This window comes from Macrotis lagotis, chromosome 1, assembly GCF_037893015.1.
Source record: "Macrotis lagotis isolate mMagLag1 chromosome 1, bilby.v1.9.chrom.fasta, whole genome shotgun sequence".
Lineage (NCBI taxonomy): Eukaryota > Metazoa > Chordata > Mammalia > Peramelemorphia > Peramelidae > Macrotis > Macrotis lagotis.
The window spans coordinates 756,930,650-756,947,284 of NC_133658.1; the positions used below are offsets into that span (position 1 = coordinate 756,930,650).

At 34.8% G+C, this 16,635-nt stretch overlaps 1 protein-coding gene across 2 annotated transcripts; it reads right to left on the reverse strand.

The window, feature by feature from the left end:
* Positions 1-529: 529 nt before the first annotated feature.
* CHEK1 (checkpoint kinase 1) lies at positions 530-16,122 on the reverse strand. 2 transcript variants are annotated; one of them, XM_074216396.1, is made up of 14 exons: positions 16,051-16,112; positions 15,473-15,643; positions 15,202-15,288; positions 13,242-13,465; positions 11,014-11,078; positions 10,853-10,922; positions 5,821-6,009; positions 4,988-5,092; positions 4,420-4,515; positions 3,314-3,422; positions 2,946-3,123; positions 2,544-2,675; positions 2,227-2,328; positions 530-1,737 (listed from the first exon to the last, which is right to left on the reverse strand). In XM_074216396.1, the coding sequence occupies exons 2-14, from the start codon at positions 15,475-15,477 to the stop codon at positions 1,642-1,644; spliced, it is 1,458 nt and encodes a 485-aa protein (XP_074072497.1). In that variant the 5' UTR covers positions 15,478-15,643; positions 16,051-16,112; the 3' UTR covers positions 530-1,641. The 2 variants fall into 2 exon arrangements, with proteins under 2 accessions (XP_074072497.1, XP_074072498.1); XM_074216397.1 differs by lacking the exon at positions 15,473-15,643 and having other exon boundaries at positions 16,051-16,122.
* Positions 16,123-16,635: the final 513 nt, after the last annotated feature.

The window sequence follows — 16,635 nt, forward strand, 5'->3', positions numbered from 1 at the left end:
CACCCTAGCTTTCTAGGTTAATTTTATATCACAGCCCCTGACATGTCTGTTTCAAATTGGCATATCAGTCAACCCCATATGTGATATTCTATTTCCTGCTTACTTGCTTTTGTATAGACAGTCTTCCAGGTATGGAAGATACTCTTTCTTCACTCTCAATGTTAAAATCTGTAGCTTTTTTCAGAATAGCTCAAATGTCACATCCTAAAGGAATCTTTTAGGGATCCTGAATTCTTGGTGTTTTTCTACTTCTTAAAAATACTTCATATAATACTTTGTATTATTTATCCATGTATAAGCTGTATTTTCCTATTAAAAAATGAAAATTACTCCAAGGAATCATTTCATTTTTCATCTTTGTATTCCCAGTACCTAGCAGAGTGTCTTGTTCATATAGACACTTAATAAATGTTTGGAAATGAATATCAAAATGTCTAAAAGAAAGTATTTACAAACAAAGAATGAGTACATCAAATTGTCTTAAAAGGGCATCTGTAGATGGGTAACATTACCAAGATCATTAAAGGGAAAGATGCAATAGTTTAAAGAACTTATTTGAATCGTTTATTTTATTAAATTTACAAAGCAGTACAAGTTACTTCTAATATTTTATTCGCAACTGGCTGGTTGAACAGAAAAAAACAGTAACTGCAAATAGACTTTTTTTCAAACAGAAACGAAGTTCAAAAAACTATTATGGTAACAAGTCAGAGTTGTAGTAAAAGTTCAATTCTATCACATCCCTGGCTCTCCTAGTTTTATTCCTTCCTACCTAACAAAGGCTTGGTCACCACTACATTCTTTAGAGAACCTGAAAACTTGGCTTTCTGAAGTGATCTTATAATTACAGTGATAGATAAAAATATATCTATGTGTTAAACGAACCCAGAATATTTAGGATATGCAAGAGCAAAATGAAAAGTGAAAACTGCACTAGAGGCTTATGCTCAACCATTATCTGAAAACATCAACCAAAACTTCCCAGATTACAAATTATATTGCTGAAAAACAAGTTTTGTATTTACCAGATAATCTCAACCAGCACAATTTAATTGGCAGCATAACTAGTTTAAAACAGACAAAAACAGGTTTAACTCAGAGGCACTTAGAAAATTTAAGTGTAAGAATGTGAAAACTGTTCACCGAATAAGATTTGCCTTACTTTACATATTGGCGAATTTATTGCCCCAAATATAAGAATAGAGTTCTTACTAGTACATTCAAGAATTACTGTGTCCAGAAAAAACTCAAATTTTCTGACTAACCAAATATGAAGCAGAAACATATGATAAATGAACTAATTTATACTCAAAACTTAGATTGAAATATACAGTGAATTCCAAATTCAACAAATGTTTTGCTGAAGAACTTTTGCCCGATCTCTCCCCAAAGTCTTCCTTACAAATTAAACATATATGCTCATTCTCTGATACTTTGAAAAATGTGTTTTGATATGCTTCTATTCAAGAAAATTTTTTTTTTAAACAAAAGGAATTAGAAAATCTTGGTTGAGAAAGGGATAGACAAGTCCTTAGGAATCATTACTTTAGATCTGAGGTCTGTAAAACAGTGTAAGCTTCTTTAGGAAGAATAGTGTCAAGATAGCAGCATTGTGTTCACTGGGTCTACCCGGGGTATGGATCATGTGGCAGGAAGCCACACCTTCTGGCTGCTCACCACATCACTTAGCTTCCCTTTAATCTTCAGAAAGTGCCTCTTGAACTCCAGCCCATCACCCTATAGAATATCAAATGTATTGTCAAAAATGAATGTCAAAAATAATAGCAAGAGAGTCTAAGTTCCTTTGGAAGTACCAATAAGCCAACATACTCAAGATAGATATATCTGCTGCACTTTTTCAACTTTGGGTAGAAAAACAAAAAGTACTAATAGATGGTAGAATGACATCTGAGATGGTCTCCAATGTACTCCCTTACAAATAATAAGTCTTTATATTGTGAGTACACTGTCAGTTAATAATACTGGCCAGGTAAGGCACTAGGTATGGTCTAAGTCTAGCTTTTTTAGATTTATTGAAAGGGGATCTAGTACTAGATATGCCAGAAAGATCCCATGATTGGTTTAATGGGTGATTCCCCTCCCCCCCCAACCTAGAATAGTGAGATTCTAAGCTCCATAATGGGACCAATTTATTATTCCTTCCACTTTTTTGAAATTGAATATACACAGCTTAGTGGATCAAAACCCGCAGTTTGTTCTACATACCTTGGATAGCCGGAAGTCCACTAAGATCTTCTCATCCATTTCTACTAAGTTCACTTTGAAAATAAGTTTATTGTTTCTTCTATCAGTGGTTGATACTGTGACCTAAAATAAAAAAAAAAGATGTCAACTCAACTGTAAGGATAACAATTCAGAGAAAAAAGCCATATGATTTTAGGTACACTTTGCTTAAAGACTTTAGGCTAAGGCCAAACTAACAAGGGAAAAAGTAATGTCAAAATAGTCTAACTGAGAGACCTCTTAATTTAATTATTTAATATTTTCTTTAGGCTAAAATGCAAGAGGATTTTAGTTCATACCTGATTCATACAGCTCTTCTTCCAATGATAACCTAATTTCTCACAAGTTTCCTTCAAACAATGATATGATTTGTCAGCATCCAATTTGGTAAAGAACCGTGTCATTCTCTTAACTAAACGCTGCCAAGGATTCTGCAAAGGAGACGAAAAACATCTGAGCAATTACATATTAACACAAAATTCCTATCTCGCAATTATTAAGTCTCTAAGATTATAATCACTACTTTTCAAATAATATACTTCCTTCTCTTAACTGCCCTTAACCTGGCTCAAAATTCAAAGACATCAAAGTTGTAACTTATAATAGCTCAACACAAACTGAATTAGAAAATACAATTAGTTTTCAAGGCAATGAAAATTAAAGAGCTGGGGCAAAATAGATGAAACACTAAATCTCTTTACCTGTGAAGAACCTGGGGTACCAAGTAATTGACTGTTCAGCAGCATATGGTCAGGACATGCAGGTTGAGAGAAACTGATCCCCTGAACCAGTTTATCAATATAAGAAGGACTAGTGTCCCACAAAGAAAGACCAGTTCGTGGCTCTGGTTGAGAACTGGAGAACTTCACTTTTTCTTCACTGAGGCGTTAAGAGAGAAAAAAATTGTATTTTTAAGCAAAAGGAATTAATTATTTCTTATACAATGCCACCATTATCTTGACTTATTCATAAATGATAAAACCACATAGTACAAAACAAAAGAAAAACTCTTTCCTGGACCAGTCATTTCACATGGAAGATGACATTCAACAGATTTTGAAACTCTTACCTGTGAGAACTATTAACTGGTGAAAAGTCCAAATTTGATTGTATGTGCTTAGAAAATCCACTTGGGGAATCTGATACTCCTCCGGAAGAAGCTCGAGGCCTCTTTGCACCTATGAAAGAATAGTCAAGAAAAATCAAAAAGTTCAAAGGACTCCAAGGAATCATCAATACAGAAAAAAAATGTTAAGTACCTTTTTTATCTTTTTTTTTAATCTACTGCTTAAGTGGATTTAAGATAGCAGTATGAAGACTTGAGGAAGCAAACTGATGCTCATAAACTAGCTTATTTAAAACTGTACACACAGAAAATAAAATTTGACAGCGATTCTTTCTACGGAATTTTACTAAGAAATATGCTAAAGTCTTTAACTTATTTGAACTTTTTGGTCTAGACAACTGCTTTAAATACACACATATATTTATATATGTATCATATTGACATGATAATTTTATAATATATGGCATAATGTTATAATAAGATAATATTGTAATAAGATAATATTAATGTAATGTGTTGTATGTTTACATAATATAAATTATATATCATGTAATAATAATATACACAGAAGACACAAGGGTTAATGTGCAATATATAAATATTAAGGATTTAACTTCAAATACAATCATCTCTGGTGATGGCAAAACAATGCTTTGGGAAGACAGCAACACAGCTCAGGACTCAGAACTTAACTCTGAGAAATTGATTTATACTATAAATACTTAGCAATAGAAATAAATCTGTCTCATCCAACTTTCTATGGCAGATATGACAAGCCTTGGAAAAACTCAAACAAAAAATAACTTTCATAGAGAGGACAGAAAATTCAATTACCTAAGGAATTTATTATCATTTTATAATATTTTTTAAGGAATATATTTATTATTCCTAAAAATAACCAGAGTAGACACGTAAAAGTCTATTAAGTCTATGTCTTCTATTTCTATCTATCTAATTATCCAAAACATAGTAAATTAATATCTAATTTAAGAAACTTAGTAATATTTATAGTTTCTTCTAAAATTAAATATATTTCAAAATAACAAATTTATCATACAATAAAACTGAAAAAAAGATTGTTGTTTTTATATCTCTTTCAAGGACTTTACCTTTCTTAAGCACCTTAGTGTACCATCTGTCTTTTTTAATATCTGGTATTGTAATTCTTGACCCTGGATTCTCAATCAGAATTTTATGTAGCAAGGCTGAAAAAAAAAAAGTTAAGCTATAAATCATGTAGTACAAAAAAAAAATCCACTAACTTGTATCAGTAACCACATTTCCTATTTAGTTTCCTTCTTTTTGGAAGATCAGTTTGAGAAAAAAAAAATCAGATCTAATATATTATATCTAATATTTTTATGCTGTCTTCTACCTTTGAGATACCAACTCCAGGTTCTAAACTTTCAGCTGATAAAAAAGAGTAAAAGTCAAACATAAATCTTATAAAAACAACTCATGTGACATTAAAAAAGTCATAAAACTCAGATTCATTTCCTTTCAAAATTTTTCCAGTATTTCTTAATTTTAACTTTATTTGATTATAAAAGTAAAATAAATCTTCAAGATAACAATATGGCCTATACTTTTAATTTAAAATTATCTTGGTAAGAATTCACAAAATATAAGATTTTATTCCTCTAGAATTTGGTCAATTAAATATGAAAATTCAGTTACCTAATGGGGCAGAATCGATTTTCTTCCAAGGTGTAAGATAGGTTTTTTTTTCTTTCCAGTCACAATATTCCTGGCAACTGTCATTGGGTTGGTCCCATGGCAATTCTAAAATCAAAAGAAGTGATCTTTTTTAAAGATTTTCTCATTAATTTTTTTGACTAGTAATAGAAAATATAAACTTAAAGAAACAATAACAAAGTAGCTCTTTCAAGGACCTATGTAGCAGAGAATCCTGTACTTATCTTTTTCAGCTACACTACCATGAATCACCTAGAGTGATTGCTGAGACTTTTTTTAATGAAAAATTTCATTTATTTTGAGTTTTACAAATTTACCCCTATTCTTGCTCCCCTACCCCCTACCCCCCTCAGAAGGCAATCTGTTAGTCTTTCCATTGTTTCCATGACGTGCACTGATCTAAGTTGAATGTGATGAGAGAAACATATCTTTAATGAAGAAAAATAAAGTATAAGAGATAGCAAAATTACATAGTAAGATAAAAAAAGTATCACATTGTTGACAATTATTGAGCATTAAATATTCCAAGTACAACTGTAGAAGAAAATGTAGGCCAGTAGGAATCAGAAGAGACCTAGTTTTAAAGTCTGAAATGAGCTGAAAGCTAAACTTTGTACAAGTTACATATATCTCTCATTTGTAACACAAAAGGGATAGACAAGCACCCCTTGTTTTCTCTAAGATCCCTTCTGCTGCTAATATTTTTTGAGAAAATTATTACTATCAAAAAACAAAATCCCAATAGCTCAATATAAATGTACTGACTTATATAGTTTCTGATCAGTATAGTTTAACCAAAATCTGAGTGTACTTACCTCCAGCCAGCATTGCAGTTAGTACTATTCCACATGACCAAACATCAACAGGTTCTGCATGGAATTCTTTTCTCTTCAGCAATTCTGGGGCAACATATGGCAGAGTACCACACATCTTATTCAATAAACGTTCACGATTATTATGTCGAAATACTGTTGCTAACCCAAAATCTGAGATTTTGAGATTATCTAAAAGAAAAAGCAGAAAGGTCAGTTCTAGATAAGGTTTTGTCATACAAAAAAGATTAACATTTTTAATTATAAACTTAATGACTAGCTACTAAATAGAACAGGTATCAAAAAGAACAAAAATCATCTAAAATCTTTAGCCCTTTACAAAACAAAATCAAAATTAATAAGTAAGCAAAGAAAATACTTTGGCCCTGTGTCTCCTACTTCCTAAGCCTGCCAAAAGTTTCACCAAATTTGGTTATTTTCTTTTAAAAAATATAATGGTGGCTAGCACTTTGTAGTTTTATTAATTATACTTTATATCACTTCTTACAGATCTTTTCACATTTTCTCAATTCTACAGATTGTCCCCTTGAGGAAAGAAGCTATTTCATTTCTATTTTTGTATTCACTAGCATCTAACACAGAATCTGGTAATGTTTGTTGATGAATGTGGCATATGTTTTTTACAATGCTATATAATATTTTATTACAGTAATATATCAAAGTTTACTTGCCAATTTTCCAGTTGTTGGACATAAGTTGTATCTAATTTTTTTTTACTATCACAAAGAATAGCTATTAATATTTCTAAACATTCTTTTTTCCTTTTTTAAATGATACTACAGTAATCTCAGAAAATTAATTAAAATTGCCTATCATTTTTCTCCTATGTTGAAAAACCTTCTATGCACAAGTTATTTATTTTAAGTTTGAGTGAATTGAGAGATCAAAGTCAAAAAATTTCCTGAGCACTACTCAAAATAACTTTAAATCAAATTCTGGAGCAACAGAATCCTCAACAATAAGGGGAGAAATAATTTTGCAACCCAAGACAACTTAGAAAGGCTACAGGAAATAACTATCTCACTTGGGTAAAAGGGAAGTAAAGCTCAATACAGACAGTGTCCAGGCATGGCAGTAGGAAGCTCCTAGTCCAAGGGCATATCAGGCTCCCTGGGTCTTGGCTGAGCAGACGGGCTTTGAAGGATCCAGCCCCAGTACAGAAATTAAACTATCAGTCCCCAAACCCCCAGCACAACTGGCACAACCAGGCTGGGCAGTCCCATCAAAGTGAGTAAACCCATCAGCTCTGCTTGATCAATAGGAAGAGTCATCAGGAGGACCAGGAACAGAAAACCAGTCATTAGATCCCTGACCCTGTTTAAAAAGCTTGAGCCAGTGCAGAACTAAAGTTTAAAAATCATGGAATTGTCTGGAAAATTAACCAAAAAAAAAAAAAAAGTCCTGACCATAGAAACTATTATAGAGCCAGGAAAAATCAAAATACAAAAGGACCAGTGAGATGGGAATATCTATTGCTATCAAGAACACTGGAAAGAAATTTTCCTTAAAATAATAGTTTCTATCTAAAACCACCAGCAGCCATTAAATGTAATGAGAATAAGTTAAAAGCCTTTCCAATAAGGGGTGAAACAAGGAGGCTCATTAACATCACTAGAAATGTTAGCTGCAGCAATAGAGAAGAAAAAGAAATGGAAGGATTTAGAATAGGCAACAAGGAAACAAAAGTATCATCACTCTTTGCAGCTGACATGATGATATATCATAAAGAACCAACAAAAAAACTACTCGAAATTATTAACTTTAGCAAAGTTGTAAGACATAATAAAACAAACTCTCATAATCATCAGTATTTCCATATATTGCCAGCAGCAGAAAGAAATAGAAAAATTTTAAATATACTTGGGAGACTAGCTGCCAAAACAAACCTATGCTATGTCAATACAATTAAAAAATACTTTTCACACAAATAAAATCAGATGTAAAAAATTGAAAAAATAACAATTGCTCATGAGTAGGTCAAATCAAAATGACAATGCTACTTACCATACCAAACTACTAAAAATTATCTTACAGAGCTAGGAAAAATAAGAACAAAATTTATCTAGAACAACAAAAGGTCAAGGATAACAAGGTAACCAATTAAAAAATGTGAAGAAAGGTGGCCTAGCAGAACCAGATGTCAAACCATATTATAAAGTGGAAATCATCAAAATTGTTTAGTACTGGCCAAGAAATAAGAGTGGTGAATCAGTGGAATAGATCAGGTACACAAGACACAGTCGTAATTTACATACATAGTACATTTACTGTTTGATAAAACCAAAGAACCCAGAACTCACTGTTTGACAAAAACTGCTGGGAAAACAGGAAAAAAGCAGCAAATGTTGTTTGTCCTTTTTTTCTCAAAGAGGATCAATGACATCAGAAGGGTGGCATCTTAACTTGCAAGTGAACTGGTTTTAAGTGAAACAGAGCTGTGCAAAGTCATCAGCCTCTCTCCTCCAAGGTCATCTAAGTCTAGTAGTAAGACTGAAATCAGGACAATTAGAGATGACCCCAAGATGCAGTGGGAAACCTTAATCTTTTTAAGCTAAGGTCTTTCCCAGGTCTCAGCCTATCTAAGGTAACACTTATTCAGTGATTTAAGTGATTTCTGCCAACAGAAAATAAATAAATGAATAATAGCAAACTGGAAAGGAAAGACACTTAGGGTTTCTGGTCAGAACAGAAAAAATTTCTATTTACATTCATCCTGAGCCATCAAAATCCAAATTAAGGACCAACTCTGGCTTCAGTTGAGACCTATTTATAAATGGTCCATCAGGGAAAGCCAGAATGATTTGGGTTTAAGGCATATTTAGCTGGCTCCATTTGAATCTTAATGAGCTTTATCAAAACCTGGTTTTCCAATGCTCTACTTCAATATATCATAAATGAAAGTATATGGGATAAAAGGATATATTCTCATAAATTTTCCCTTTTAAATTATAGCATAAATAAGTAGGAAAGAGAAAAATATTTAGACCATAAACCCAAAGATATTTTGTGAGGTTTCAGTAATCAAAATTAATTTATATTCTGGGCAGAGCACCCACATGTAATAGACTAACATCATACACCATATAAGGTCAAAAAGGGTACATGATTTAGAAATAAAGGGTAACACCATAAACAAATCAGGAGAGCAAGGAAGAGTTTACCTGTCAGATCTATGGAAAAGGGAAGAATTTAAGAACAAGAGACAGAACATTACAAGATATAAAATGGATAAATTAAAAAGGGTTTGGAGAAACAAAAGCAACACAAACCAAAATGAGAAGGAAAGCAGTAAAGCTGGGAAACAATTTTTTTATAGCAAGTTTCTCTGATAAAGGTCTCATTTATCAAATATATAGGAACGGAGTCAAATTTAATAGAAAACAAGTAACTCCCCAGGTAACAAATGATCAAATGACATCAACAGCAGTTTTCAGACAAAGAAATCTAAGTTCTAAGACATTTGAAGAAAACACTCTAAAGCACTATTGAATAAAGAAATGCACATTAAAACAACTGAGATACCACCTCACACTCATCAAATTGGCTATTATGACAGAAAAGAAAAATGATAAATGTTGGAGGTTTGAGAAAACTGAAATACTAATGCATTGTTGATGAAGTTGTGAACTGGTTCAACCATTCTGAAGAGCAATTTGAAATTATGTCCAAAGGGCAATAAAACTCTGGATACCTTTTGATCTAGAAATATAACACTACTAGCTTTGTACTCCAAAATGAAGTGGGGGGATGTGGGGGGTAGAGTTTGACCTTTTTGCACAAAAATATTTATAGCGACTCTTTTAGTGGTATCAAAGAATTGGAAATTGAAGGAATATCTGTCAATTGAAGAATGGCTGAACAACTTATGGCATATGTATATAATGGAATACTACTGTGCTATAAGAAATGATGAACAAGTAGATTTCAGAAAAACCTGGAAAGGCTTACATGAAGTGAAATGAGTAGAACACTTTTTAGTAATAGCAACATTGTGAGATGAACAACTACAATTGACTTAGCTCTTCTCAGGGATACAATGATCTAAGACAATTCTAAAGAACTCATGATGGGGGCAGCTAGGTGGCGCAGTGGATAAAGCACCAGCCCTGGAGTCAGGAGTACCTGGGTTCAAATCTGGTCTCAAACAATAATTACCTAGCTGTGTGGCCTTGGGCAAGCCACTTAACCCCATTTGCCTTGCAAAAACCTTTAAAAAAAAAACCACCTAAAAAAAAAAAAGAACTCATGATAGAAAATGCTATCCATATCAGAGAAAGAACTGATGGAGTCTGAGTGCAGACTTTTCACTTTATTTTTTTCAATTTTTTTCCTTTTGTTGTTTTTTTTTCTTTTGCAACCTAACTTATATGATTGCACATATCTAACCTATATCAAATTGCTTACTATCTTAGGGAGGAAGGGAGAAAATTTGGAACATTTTATTTAAAAAAATGTGTGTTAACTTTATAATTAGAAAAAATAAAAAATTTATTTATTTAAAATACTTATTTAAAAGAAGTTTGATAGAATTTACTTGTGAATCTGTCTTGATTCAGCATCCTTTTTGACAAAATGTCTTGCAAAAAGTATTAATTATTACAGATTATCATGTCTTCATAATTATTAAATAAATGATTTTCTTAATTCAACTTTGGGGTGGACTAAGAATTCTTAATTGTAGGACAAGTAGAGTTAAGAGAATAGCTGGATGGAAACAATGTAAAGACTAATTAATAGACTGCCTTCTGGGGGGGGGAAGTGAGATGAGAAAAATTGTAAAATTCAAAAAACTAAATAAATTTTAAAAAATAATGTTCAAAAAAAATAGTCTTCAGATACAATGAAGAAAGGAATGAATAGCTAGAATACAGTTACTAAAGATACAGATGGTCACTTTTAGATGAAATTACCAATATTTATCACAAAGATTATTCTCTTATTTAGCTGTATGGTTTTCATAGTTGACATAAAGAATATCAAAATAAAGAGAAAAACTCTGCTGTAATGAGCCTACCTCTTTCGTCTAATAAAAGATTTTCTGGTTTAATATCCCTATGGGTTATTCCAATACCATGAAGATACACCTGGGAGGGAAAAAATTAACATATATTCATTATTCTTCATTTGTGCTAAAGAATGAATTCAAATAAAAGAAACAAAGTGGACTCTACCTACCACCCCTGCCATAAGCTGATGAAAGAACTTCTGGGCATCTTGTTCAGGCATGCCTACATCAGGCTCTGAAAGAGGTAAATTTGAAGGTTTATTGATTAGTAATCAACTTAAAGAACAAGACTCATATTTAATATTGAATGTAAGCTATTTCCTCCCTCATGGCAAAGAACTGGAGAAGGCTAGGAAGGAACACAGTGTGATTTTCAGACATGGTCTACGCTGCATGTTTTTTTTTTACTGTTTTTTTGTCTTCACAACAAAGTTCAATCTAAGGGGTGAAAATGACCGATATTAAGACAAAAAAGGTAACAATAACACACACACACACACACACACCATATATACACACACACATTTTAAAACAAATGAACTTTAAAAGTGTCTTTAAGTATCCTACATGAGAAACAAAAAGACCTAAGTCTAAGACTGACTGTCATTAACATGTTTTGAGAGTCTTGAGTCTTTTTTTTATTCTAGATCTACCATCTGTAAAATGAGGAGCTCAAAGACATCACAGAAATGCTATATAAAGTAATTAAAACAGGCCTTGTTCAAGACAGAAATTCAGACTACTTGACTAAGCTTCCTTCTCAGTATTTGATAAACCCTCTTAGTCCTATCTGTTATAATCTGTGAACCCCTTTCCCCATGTTAACCTTAAATTCTTCCTTTCGGTTACCTTTCTACTCATATCTCTCAAAATGTCAATTTAACTCGGATACCTTTCTTTCTCCATCATTCTTGAGATGTTCACATAAAGATGGCAAATTTAAATTAAAATTTAACAGAATTTTAAACTTGACATTCTCAAATTAAGTACCCATGGATATCTTTTGAGAGAATAATGCAATCCAGAATAATTATAATCCAGAATAACACAATCAGGTTCTAATGAAAAAAAAAATTTTCCACCTGTCAACTTTCTGCATTTTGTTCATTTGTCAATTAAGTCCTGATTTGAATTGGGAATAAGTGAAGTAAAAGTTCTTGAGTTTTAATATGATAGCTTTAGATTTTAAATTTATATCCACAGAATAGATTTTTGTGAAGCAATACTTGAGAATTTTAACAGTTAAAAGGGGATTGTTCTATTCTAAGTTCTGACATACAGCAGGAATCTTCTTTAACACTGTTTTCAAGGGCAATTATCCAGACTCTGAATATTTTTAAAAACAGAAAGATCATTTTCCCAAGGAAAATCATTCCATTTTTTAAAGTAGCTCTAATTGATAATCTAATTCCATGCTAGGTTAAGAGAACATTGGTGCCACACCCAGGATCAGCTAATCGCCTGAAATCTCGTCATCATCATGCAGACTGACTCTGTTTGGACACTCAATGCCTTTTCATCTCCATCAGATGATTCTCCTCTCTGACTAGGAGACTGGAGGATGGAGCAGTAAACCCATCCAAAGCTTTCCTTTATAATGAGCTGGAATCTGAACTGTCATCTCTGCTTGCTACATCATCCCCTTTGCCTGTTATCCAGCGGTTCTCACCTTTTCTGTTTCTTTTTGTGTATTATCTTCCCCTTTTTTGATTATTAGTTCCTTGAAAGCAAAAACTGTTGTCTTCATGTTTGTATCCTCAGGGCTTTGTACAGTGCTGGGTTACTTAATAAATATTTATTGAATTGTCATATTGTTCTTTGTCATAATGAACAAAAATATTTCTCCTTTTTAAGTTCCATTTGCTAGCCTTAGTCCTATCCTTTAGGGTTAAGAAGAATATTGAAGTATAAAATATACAACTGACTAAAGTCTCCCAAAAAATCTTTTTGGGAATGCTGAACATTTTATATAAAGAGAACCATAAAATCAACTTAGAAATAATTACATATAAACAATATCTCTACAATAGAAAGAACCATCTCTGTAGGCAATGAGGATATCTATTTGGTTACTATAAAGTGTTATTCATAATGATTTCCCATAACAATGGCTTGTCATAAACTTAAACAATAGTGACATCAACCTCAATTAAGATCATACACATTTTGTAGTAATTTTGGGGTATAAGTTTTCACTCAATATAATTTTTAAAGAAAATACAAAACATTTAATGCTTTTTACCCATATTTCATGGCTGAAGGCCATGCTCAATGAACAGAGAATGATAAAAAAAAATAAATCAAATATCAACTCAAGACCAAGAAAATAAACACTTATTAATTTAACAGTTCCATTAGCTTAATTTTGAGAACATAAATTTGACACCATTTTTCATACCAATTCGGTCAAAGAGTTCTCCTCCACTACAATACTCCAGAAAGAGATACTGAATATTGCCTTCTCGCCGATGACCATAGAATTTCACTATGTTCTCATGGTTTAACATTTTATTGATGCAAATCTCTTTCTTAATGTTTTCTGGACAATCTATGGCACGTTTCATATCCACAATCTTCACTGCAACTGCTTCTTCTGTTCGCCTATTCACAGCAAGTTGAACTCTATAAATTAAATGGAAAATAACTTTTTTTTATAAATTTTTTAAACATTTAAATCATTTATTGATTTCATTGCTTTGGTACAATGCCTAATAATACAAAGTAGGCATTTAATAAGTACTAGTTGATTAATTTGGTATAATAAATCTTTAAGTTTACTAAAAATATATTTTGATAGGTATTTCTTTTGAAAGTTCCAAATTAAATAGAAATCTAGCACCATGACTAGAATATAGTAGGTACTTGGTAAATGTTTGTTGATTGCTTGAAAATTAGCTCAAGTTCAAAAATTGCTTTACCCTATTTCCCCCCCCAAAAAAGGGAAAAAGGTTTTGCTTGTCACTAGCAGATCTTTCTTCCTTTAGGGATACCATCATGATAGCTGTCTTAGGCACGCTACAGAAACCAAAAGCTTATTGAATTTGAATAGCAGGATTCTTACGCCTTATTTTTAATAGGCATATATCTACAAGTTTCAAAGAAAAAAGCTAAATAAAAGAACAATCACAATTTTTATTTTTTAAGTTGAGAAAACAATTCACTTTTTGGGGGGCCCATAATCCCCAAACCCTTGACTTTGAAAAAGCATCTGGCACAAGGCAGATAATGGGTGTTGATTGACAGATTGACCTAGAACTTCTAACTGCTGATGGTTATTTAGTGATGACTGTCACTAACTAATGGTTAGGGATGACTCTCCTAAGCTAACTAACAAAACAGTAACAACCTCATTGTGGTGTCATTATAAGGAAAAAAAATGCTTCATCACTATTAAACTTTGTATTCTATACTGGATGGTATAACATATTTAAAATAAGAGATACAATGTTCCTTCCAACCTTAGTTTTCTACAACAGATGGAACAGTACAAGGCAATGGCTATATTGTAAAGAAAATATCAGGGGATGGCTAGGTGGTGCAGTGGATAGAGCACCCATCCTGGGGTCAGGAGTACCTGAGTTCAAATCCAGCCTCAGACACTTGATAATTACCTAGCTGTGTGGCCTTGGGCAAGCCAATTAACCCCATTGCCTTGCAAAAAAAAGCAAAAAAAAAAAAATCATAATACCTTATATAGGGAATCCTCTAAGAGTTACTACAGTAGGAAAAGTTTTTGTGATAATTGAAGAGGGAAAGAAGTAATAATTAAATTTATTTCAAATTATTATGTACCTTAACTTCCCCTAAACCTTAAATTCCCCCATCTATACCAGTTGTGTCAAACAAACAGAAATGGATCCTACAGGCTTCAACTTTACCTAGAAACCACAAGTAAACATTATGTATGTTATATTGTATTTTTATTTATTTTGTTAAAGTTTTCCCAATTACATTTTAATTGGGCATGAGACACACTCAGGAGTTGCCTAGGTGAATCTGACATCTCCAATCTAGAATGGAGTAAGAGTAAGTACTCTGAGAATTTTGTAAACTGGCATGAACTTTGATCAGCTCTCTTAATGTATGAAAATGTCTAAAAGAGCTTTAGCTATAGTATCAGGAGAGTACCCAGAAAATTTACATCTTGTACCTGTTAAAAAGACAGAAGTAGGGGCGGCTAGGTAGCACAATGGATAGAACACTGGCCCTGGAGTCAGGAGTACCTGAGTTCAAATCAGGCCTCAGACACTTAATAATTACCTAGCCGTGTGGCTTTGGGCAAGCCACTTAAGCCCATTGCCTTACAAAAATCTTTAAAAAAAAAAAAAGACAAGGACAAGAGGGGAGGTCATACTCACTCTCCATAAGCGCCTTCTCCCAAAGTTTGCACCAAATCCCAGTCTTCCACAAAGGGCACAGCCATGGCTCCACTAGGAAGCACCTCCCTGGAAGCAGAGATTAGACAGGGTATGAAATCATTACAAGCCTTCATCAGGCGGAGGGCACCTACTGGCTTCCCTGCCTCTCGGCCCACAGCCCCTTTAAGGTCTCTGTCTCCCTCCCTCCCCAGTCTCAAAGCTAACGAGGACTTTATTGATTATATAAAACCTGAGCCCAGCAGTCATTTACCCCATTAAATATATCCATCCTATGACTTGTATTTATTCATCAAGGCATGCGGGGATGGCTTAGCGGACAGTGCCAGCCTCCAGGGGCAGAAACACCTGGGTTCAAGTCCTGCCTCTGACACATTCTGACTGTCTGACCTGGGGCAAGACACTTAAAACCTCTCAGACGACTCTGGAAAAAAAAAAGAGTGTAACTTGCGTAAGTGCGATTTTCGGGGCGCAAAACCAAGCCCCGGCTAGCGGGGCCACGCCCTTCCCTTAAAGGGCAGGGGGGCGGGGAGAGTCCGGGGCTCGGGTTCTCCCGCTTGGGAGCCAGGGCTGCCTTGGGGGGCTGCACAGTCCCCGGCTGCGCCGGGGGGAGGGGAGCACGAGAGCCGCCCCTTCCCCCCTCCCCTTACCGCGCTCCCCGACTCCGTTCGGTCCTCCCCTCCCCCACGGTCCCGGGGCCTCGGGGCGCTGGCGCCGGCCCCCCCGCGGCCTCTGCAGGACCCCCGCAGGCCCGGACGACCTCTGCCCACTCCTGGAGGCTCCCTCCGCTTTCGGAACCGGTCCGGGCTCGGGCTCCGGGGACCCACTTACCCAGTGGCCGCCGCCGCCGCGGAAAACCCAACTCGGCGCCTTTCCCGCCAAAATCCGCCAGTGACCTCACGTCTGCCTACGTGCGCGCTCCACGGCCGTAAAGTGAGGAGGCCGTGCGCGCTCTCGCGGTGCCGTGCCGGCGGCCCGCTGGGCTGCGGATGCCTGCCGCAGAAAACCGGAGTATATCGAGGCAGAGCTCAAAAGCGGAGAAACGAAGGGGACTTTTGTCTTGGGTAGAAGTTCAGGATAAGAGGAGAGCATTTTGTTCCGGGTCACGGAGGTCAGCCCGTTAAGGCCATGTGCAATCAGTGCCGCCGGGACATCCTAAAGGGAGCGTGTGGCCCCGGCAGCAAGGGCAGTCCTAAGCATCGGTTACGCAGAAAAGCTGTAAAAGGGCCTCCCTTTGCTCAAAAGTTTTGTCCAAAAGGATAACCACCTCCACTCACTCCTCAGGATTATCAGTCTTTAAGTTGGAATGGATCCTAAAAATATCGTCATTCCACGTCTCCGCCTAAAAAGGACTGCCCTCCCCGAAATAATGATTCCATTTTACTAGTCTCGGTTCTGTGACTTATTGGTGATGAT

What these genes read in the sequence shown, in the direction of transcription:
- CHEK1 (XM_074216396.1), bottom strand. An exon ending in TCTTTTATTAGACGAAAGAG is followed by an intron (nt 6,010 to 10,852) that starts GTAGGCTCATTA and finishes TTTTTCTTTTAG; the next exon opens with ATAATCTCAAAATCTCAGAT. An exon ending in GTACCCCAGGTTCTTCACAG is followed by an intron (nt 2,676 to 2,945) that starts GTAAAGAGATTT and finishes TCTCCTTTGCAG; the next exon opens with AATCCTTGGCAGCGTTTAGT.